The 8,392-nt window shown below is 35.1% G+C and overlaps 1 protein-coding gene across 2 annotated transcripts; it reads right to left on the bottom strand.

The window, feature by feature from the left end:
- Positions 1–307: 307 nt before the first annotated feature.
- LOC112696869 (phosphoribosylglycinamide formyltransferase, chloroplastic) lies at positions 308–4,805 on the bottom strand. Of its 2 annotated transcripts, none has more exons than XM_029287597.2 (7): positions 4,362–4,805; positions 3,427–4,050; positions 2,656–2,767; positions 1,484–1,660; positions 1,257–1,383; positions 984–1,102; positions 308–659 (listed from the first exon to the last, which is right to left on the bottom strand). In XM_029287597.2, the coding sequence occupies exons 2-6, from the start codon at positions 3,770–3,772 to the stop codon at positions 989–991; spliced, it is 876 nt and encodes a 291-aa protein (XP_029143430.1). In that variant the 5' UTR covers positions 3,773–4,050; positions 4,362–4,805; the 3' UTR covers positions 308–659; positions 984–988. The 2 variants fall into 2 exon arrangements, with proteins under 2 accessions (XP_029143430.1, XP_025605575.1); XM_025749790.3 differs by having other exon boundaries at positions 3,427–3,787; positions 4,362–4,792.
- Between the last annotated feature and the right edge of the window lie 3,587 nt (positions 4,806–8,392).

Below are 8,392 nucleotides of genomic sequence, written 5' to 3'. Positions count from 1 at the left end.
CTTATTCATTTTTCATAATTATATTTTTTATTATTATATTTTTCTTTTTACATTTTTTGTATGAAAAAAAATTAAAATAAATTAGACTTTCGTAATTTATTCTTTCTTATACTTAATTTATCATCAAACAAGATACAAGAACACTAATTTTTATGCCTATCATTTATATTTTATTTTCAATGTCATATCCACCAAACAAATCCTTGTTGACCCACACAAGTGAATCAAAACTCAAAAGGATAAATATGCCCCAAAAAATTGGCCCCGACGGGGAGGAGAGTCAGATAGAGAGACTTAAACAATCAAATGATGAACAAACTACGAATGTGATACAAATATATATATAACTGAATTTGGATGTCATAGAGCTCACCCAAAAAAATAACAATAATGAGATGCCAAGTTTCTAGTTTGTATGGGGTAAAAGGGGTCCAAAATTATGAAGTCATCAGCCCTCATCATCTATTGGGAAAGAAAAATTATAACAGGTTTATATATACAATAAAAGAGATGTTTGTGGCTTCCTAATTAGATTATTAGATTATTTTTCAAGGGTTTGTGGACCTCTTGAAGGATCGCCCCCCTAATTGCTCATTTATTAATTCTTTTATTACCTAATTATTTATGTATTTGTGAAGTTCCATAGCTAGCAAAATCCCCTGCAGCAGAAACAAAAAGTCTAATTACTCAAGGTTACATTTAATGTTATTCAATCCTTACTCTTAATATTAAGGTAAATGATATCAACCACCCTTGAGAATTGAGATCAAGTGATATTATACACAGCACTTCACTATTGGCAAAAGTATAAACTAGTCTCCTTAAGATTTAGATTATATGGCTCTCAATACACAGACCCCCTTGATAGCTACGATATTAAGAAGTGTCATACGTAATATCACTTAACCTCATGGGAGATCAATGTCATTTATCCCTAATGTTATGAAACAAAAGTGTAATTGAAAGGCAAATTAAATTTACACCATAATTAGCAGAACTCATTGGGGTTATCTTTGCTTCGAATGAGAGGGACACCGTCTTCCCTCCAAACTATACGCTCTTCGCACAAAGCTTCGACCACCTCCACATATAACCGGTGTTCCTAAGTTCAAAAATGAAAACATAAGACAACAATGAATCGCTAGGCTTTTGATTACATCAATGTAAAGGTTCATGCATGCCTCTTGTGGCAAATAAATTTGCTAGAACTTTCATTTAGGATTGAACTTGTTTAAAGATATATAAAATGCTATTACCTCCTTGAGAACCCTGGAAGCCAACTCCTCTGCAGTGTCATTAGCCAGTACAGGGACAGCACGTTGAGCAAGGATACGCCCCGTGTCATAATGTTCGTCAACGAAATGAATTGTAGGACCTGAATATCTAAAACCAACCCAGAAAAAATGAAGCACAGACACCTGTCTCCCATACGAAGTGTGACAATTCAAGTGAAACAGCATGAGAAGTTTGGCGAGAAGTGTACCTTGCGCCCGAAGCAATTACTGCTTTGTGCACCTTCAGACCATAGTATCCTTTGCCTCCAAAAGCTGGAAGAAGTGATGGATGAATGTTTAATATGGACTTTTCATAAGCCTGAATCAATTCAACAGGTATAAGTTTGAGGAATCCAGCTAAAAGAATAAAATCAACTTGGAAACTCCTGATAAAGAGAAAAAGTACTACGTTAATACTCAATAGTATGGTATAACCACATCTACGTGGAATATCAAAATTATTGCTTATGCAAAGTTGCAGCTTTTTTGCCATCTCTTCTATACTAATAATGCAGATACCTTTCAATCTAAAAGTAACACATCCGCCTTACGACACGACTTAAAGTACCAGAAACGAACTGAAAAAAGAAAAGAGGAAAAAGAATTTGCACTGAATATTGTTTAATCAATTCATATCGGTAAAGAATTTCACGGAGTATACCATGCCCTTTGTTACTTAGGTTACTTAGGCACTTCCGATGTACTGATTAGGAAGAGTGTTCCAAATCCTGTGACAGACTGCCTTGTGTTTCATGAAAACCAACCAGTCTACTAGATTTTTACTAGTAGATACAAGGTTACAAGCCAATAGAACAGATGCACAACAATCATAAAAGATAACAAAATAACAATGTTTATAATTTATAGCATATGTTCTTGGACACATCATGTAGAAATTTCCCATAAATCACAACTCGTGTTTTTCATATGATAAGTGATATCCAAAAAAGGTGCAAATGACGCTTGAGATCTACACATGCAAATATGAGGATGAAAAATTAGCTAAAAAGATGTTCTTATCTATGTTGATAAAGCTATTATTTTTGCACTTAACAATTTCAGATTGAGAAGGTGGAAAGCAATCAAAGCAATAATCATATTTTCTGCAAGTGCATATTCACTTGGAAGATTTGATGGCTCCGTCCAAGAGGTCCAAAGGAGCTATTTGAGTTAAATTTTGTTGCTTCTGAGAAATTCTGGTATATTTATCCTCTATTTTTATAGAAAAGGACATTTTTTTACAACATGGTTGATCTTGCACGTAAGGAATGTGAAAGTATTTCATAAAATTATAATAAAGAGACAGATTAACACATTGAAGAGTAAACCAAAAAAAGCAATTGCAGTAAATGAAACAAAGAAGCACTGCACTGCACCACACCTTAGTGTGTCAACAAGCTCACTTGGAGATAGCCCATCGGATCCATCCTTTACTTTAGGGAACAAAACAACTGGGATACCATTATTTCTTGCATACTCAGCACCTCCACAATCTGGAATAAAACAAATGAACAAAAGAAACTTTCAGTACACCAAGACACAAAAGGTTAAGTAAATAACATACTTCCAACTTTTGCAGATAAAGTGCACTTTGGAAGAGCAAATGTTCTAATCCACCAAAAAAAAAGAGAAAAAAAAGTGTTTCCTTTTTGTTTTAAATGAAGGAAAAAGATGGCAATGATTTCGTCCCTTATCAAATTTCTTCAACATTTCACCCTGGAAATGATGGCACAAATACAATAACACATCGTGTAAGACAGGTTCAGTTCAGCTTATTTATCTTTGGTAGTTGTCCTCTAAACTAAGCTCAGTATGTACATCAGTACATGAATAGATTCACATAGTTTCTAATGATTGGTGAACGTATTCTCAGATTGCAGCATCTAATAGAAATATTGAGTTCAGCTCATTCATCTGTAATATATAAAATAAATTAATAAAGTACTAAACTCTCTAACTCTTTTAAAAGTTCATATAAATAAAAGAATTTTATTTAGTTAACAAAAAGTAATTTATTTTTACCAAAATAAGCTAAAACATTCGAACCTTTAATCCAAGTAATCTCATTTAAAAAACTATCATTGAAGAATACAAGAAATATAAAAATTAAAACATAAGAAGCAATGAAAAAGTTCAAGGATTTGAAGCATACCATGTTTATTTGTGACCAAAACAAGAACATCACCATGGAGTAAACCCTTCAACGAAGCCTCGTGAATGGACTTGAAGTTGGACCCTCCACCGGACACGAACACTGCCAGCTTCTTCCTCCTCGCCGGCATAGTGGCCCCAACTTTCACCTCCGCTGCTTCTTCTCCTATCGTCCTCCTTACACAAAAGACCCTCTTCTTCTTTCCCTCAGTGTAACTGCACCCCAATCTCTGAATCCCAAGGTTCTTGAGCCCAACACAAGGTAAAGTATGAAGCTTTTTATGAGAAGGTAGCAGGAGTGACGAGGGTTTGGGGCAAAACCTAGAGAGGATTTGTTGAGCTTCCATGGGAATTGTATGTTCCTAAAAGGAAAGGAAAAAATAGGATAATGTTACAATTCTGTGTATGTGTGAGGAGGAGCTTTTGTTGGAGTCAGGTGGGAAGGCCAAAAACGGTGGCGTTTGGCGTTTGAGGAGATGATCAGATGACACACAACACACAAGACTGCTTTACATGTATGGCAATTTTTTTTTTTAGTTGTGTTTTCTCCTAAAACACCTATCTTATTCCAACAGCACAAAACCCTAAACCCTTTTTCAGGCTTTCCACCAAAAGCCTCCGAAGCCTAAACAGAGAGGGAAGAAAAACTTATTAAAAAATAAAAAGTAAATAAAAGAACCACAAGCACAGCACCTATTATCTAATAAAACTATCAAATATCAATGAAAACTTCTTCCAGTTCCAATCTCTTGATTCACAGAACCTATTAGCATCAATATTACATACAAAATTACAAATGCAATTCAGCTAGACCTATTACAAATTAAACCAATCAGTTGTACATACAATGATACAAATACAATTAGCATCAATACATTAAAACAGCCAAAAAAAAGTATAAAAAATTAATAAGAATAACTAAATAAATAATCTCACCTACAGCAGAAGCAGAAAGCCAGAAACAGAGTCAGGGACGATTTTCCAACTTGGGGTCGTTGCAGTGTTCACCGTTGCAGAGCAAGCCACCGGCGAGAGAGAGCAGAGCTTCGGCACGAGCTGAGCTTCGAAGAGTTGCCAACACGATGACGACGGGGAAGCAGAGGCAGACGAGGCACGAGGCGGAGGCAGAGACAGGCGAGGTACGGCGGAGCCAAGGAGGCCGGGACGACACAGACGGAGGAGGCAGAAACGAGCAGAGGAGCGGAGGAAGCGGAGGCGAGCAAACACTGACGGCGCGGGGGAGAAACAGAGGAGCCGGCGAGGAGTGTGACGAGTGACGACCTCCGTTGTTGGCTGTCGTTGTATTCGGCAGTGACCTTGCGGTGAGTGAAGTAGAGAGGTGAGGAGTGAGTGTCTGAGGGAAGCTTGGGATTCTTGCATAGTACCTAGGATCTCTATTTAATTCTTAAAATTTTCTGATAATACGATTTTAAATGAGTTTATCAATTTTAAAAAATTTGTATTAAATTTAACAATTTTACAATTTAAATCTTGTTAAGATTTCATGTTGTATATTTTTTATTTATTTTTTCGATTTCACGTAAAATCTCGATTTTTTTACTTTTTTTTGGAAGAGCGTAATTTGAAGTTGAGTTTGTTGTCGTTAAGCATAACCTCGTGAAAATTAGTTTCTTAGTGATTTTAATTTTGAATTAAAATTAGTTATTGAAAAAAAAAGTTAGATCTTTTAGAGAAATTATTGGATTTGGTATCATAAATTATACTTAAACCTCAATTTAGTCTTTGAAATTTTAGTTGTCTCTATTATAGACTTTTAAATTTTAATTACATTAGTCTCTGCGGATATTTCTATCACAGAGTCATTATTAAAGAAATGAGGTGTATAACAAATTAGAATACTATGCTAGACTCCACTAAAATGCCGTTTTAGTTTGGCGCTTAAACAACCCAAAACAAGTAAACAACATCATATCATATTTTGAGATGGCAAACGTTTTAGTTAAACAAGCACTATACCATATTCTCCCCCTAATAGGACTAATCTTCTTTCTCTTCTCTTCAATGGTGTTGTTGTGAGTCTGACTTATCAGATTCGTTGAAGTCACGGTTCTCTTCTCTTCAACCACTTTGCATTGCATGACCGACTTCTCTTCACCTCTGTTGACTAAGTTTGAAGTAAGAAAAATAGTAAGAAAAAAACGTCTATACCCAAGATGATGCTTTATTTTTTTTCTTCACTTTTGGTTCCTTCTCTTTTTTTTTATGCATTCTAACTAAATGTATTTTGCTTTGCATGTTAGTATATGTTAATTTTGTGCTTATTCTCTATTAAGATTTATGTTTTAAGTGACTACTATTTAATTTCTTGACCTATTAGTTAGATGTTTGATCATTCCCTGTTTCTGTATCATTAATTGATTTTAAGTATTTTAGGGAATTTTTTTGGATTAGGATTTTAATATTGGTATGTTTGTCTGATAATCAATGGATTAAGAAATAAAAAGATAGAATCATATTGTCATATGCAATATGTTACATTTGATTCTTCCTCTGTTTTATTTATAAGAAAGGTGCAATTTTATCAAAGTCTTAATCTCTATATGTAGCTAAGTTGATTAAGTCAATTGCTTCTTGTATTTTGTAACATAGAGTAATTGATTTAGAAGAGTTAATTATTAATCGTACATGGAGTAGTTGATCTGATTTTTTAAATGAACTCTTTTTAGCCTGTTGTTGTCTCATAATAACAATATAATTTTTGTTTTACTAAATCTAACCTTGTCAAAACATGGTAAAGAATAATTAAATTATATTCTTTTGCCGTATTGTATTTTTCTTTCTTTTATTCAATTGAATCATTGAATAAACATTGAGGTGAATTTTGTTGGTTTCTTATATTTATTATTGAAATTATAGTGGTGAATGAATTGAGAATTCTACTTGCACTGACATAATAACTTTTATATATATATATATATATATATATATATATATATATATATATATATATATATATATATCAAACACACTAGTTTTATTTGTTGTTGTTGTTAATCATTTTTTAAATTTTTTGTGTGCAGATGGGAAATCAATTCATTAAAATTATATATTATCATGGAGGATCATTCATCAGAAATGAAGATGGAAGCTTCACATACTACAAGCAATGTAGGTGGTTGGTTCCCAACATGCCTTTGACAATTGGTTTAAGGATCTTGACTAATGACAATGAAATGCTAAAAATGTGCTTCTATGCTGAGAGAAACAACGGAATTGCTCATATGTATTATGAGCATGGAATTTTTGAACCGGATTATGTTGAGGAACAACAATCATCTAAGTCAGCTAAGGAAAAAGAATTGATGTTGGTAAACGAATCCCAACACTTCGTACAACTGTCCCAGCAAGTGCATTGGGTCGTCCAAGTAATACCTGAGTGAGTCAGGGTCGATCCCCCGAGGATAGTGATTTGAAGCAAGTTATGGTTATCTTACAGGTCTTAGTCAAGTGGATAGAAGGGTTATTGGTTTGAATTTGGTTAAACGCATAAAAGAAATAAAGAAAAGTGTATAAAATACTTTGTGAACTGAAATATAAACAGGGATAAGAAATTGGTTAAGGTTTGGAGTTGCTTTATCCTTCTGGATTAACTCTGTCTTACTATTTTCTTCAATTGTGAATGATTTCTTCTATGGCATGCTGTATGTGATCAACGCCGAACGGTTGCAGTCACCAATCTCCTCCTGATATGAACATCAGGGTTAGTGCGCATCCAGTCTGATTGAGGGTGAAGCTCTTACAACCCATTCTCCTTAATGATCCTACTCAAAATGCCACAGATAACGTCGGATCTTCCGGATCAGAGAATGTTAAATCTTTAGGTTATAGCCTCTACCATAGAGACCTTAATCTCCCCATACTTCAGATGAACCGGTGTCTCGAGAAATTCCCAACGAAGTCGTGGATTAACCGTCTAAGAGATATATAATCAAGCTGGCGGTTCGATGCTTTCCTGGCTCGTATTCGCACGAACCCAAGTAGACACGGGTGGTTGTCAGACACGCGGTCTTAGTATGAAGAACGGAGCTGATTGTCACATATCATCTCATTCATCATGTTGAAGAACGAATATACATCTTAGAATTGAATCAAACACGGATTGAAGAGAAACAGTAATACTTTTTTTAATTCATAGGACTCAGCAGGGCTCCTCCCCTCAACTTAGGAGGTTTAGAAACTCATATTGAAAGGAAACATGATGGTAAACAAAAATATGGCAGACCCCTCTCAATGAGAGGTGTAAAAGTTCTTTAAACACTAAGGTAATGACTAAGGATTACATAAAAAAGGGTAAAACAGTCTTTTAGTGCTAAAATCCACTTCTGAGCCCCACTTGGTGAGTAATTGGGCTGAGCTTTGATGAGATCCACGTGCTATGAGGCCTCTAGGGCGTTGAACGCTGGCTAGAGGGTTATCTCTGGGCGTTTGGATGCATGTTTCCTCCTTTGGGCGCTGGACGCCTGGAATGGGGTAGGGGGTTGGTGTTGGACGCCAGTTGTGGACCTTCTAATCTGAAGCAAAGTATGGACTATTATACATTGCTGGAAAAGCTCTGGAAGTAAGCTTTCCATAGCCATTGAGAACTCTCTATTTGGACCATTGTAGCTTGACGTGGCGGAAATTGGCGAGTTAAGAATTTATTAATATGGACACGTTGCAAGTACAGTCCTCAACCAGCCGAAAATCCGCTTATCAATTTAAAAGGGGTTGTGACAATATTGAAAATTAAAATACTGGGAGTATGAATCCCAGGTCGTCTCCCAACGAGTTGCAAGGAGATATGTTATTTTATCAATCGGGCGTTTTCAAAAATGGTTTAGTTGATAAGCAGGGAATTAATCTAGAGAAATTAACTAATTTTAAATAAAAGCCTTGACTGGGAGTAGATTAGTTGGAAGCCCTATTCTTGTTGAAATACTCTCAAGATTAATTAATAATTGGAAGTT

Source organism: Arachis hypogaea, chromosome 6 (assembly GCF_003086295.3).
Source record: "Arachis hypogaea cultivar Tifrunner chromosome 6, arahy.Tifrunner.gnm2.J5K5, whole genome shotgun sequence".
NCBI classification, from domain to species: Eukaryota; Viridiplantae; Streptophyta; class Magnoliopsida; order Fabales; family Fabaceae; genus Arachis; species Arachis hypogaea.
Note: the sequence above shows the minus strand (reverse complement) of the source record. Positions and strands in the feature narration are given on the sequence as shown.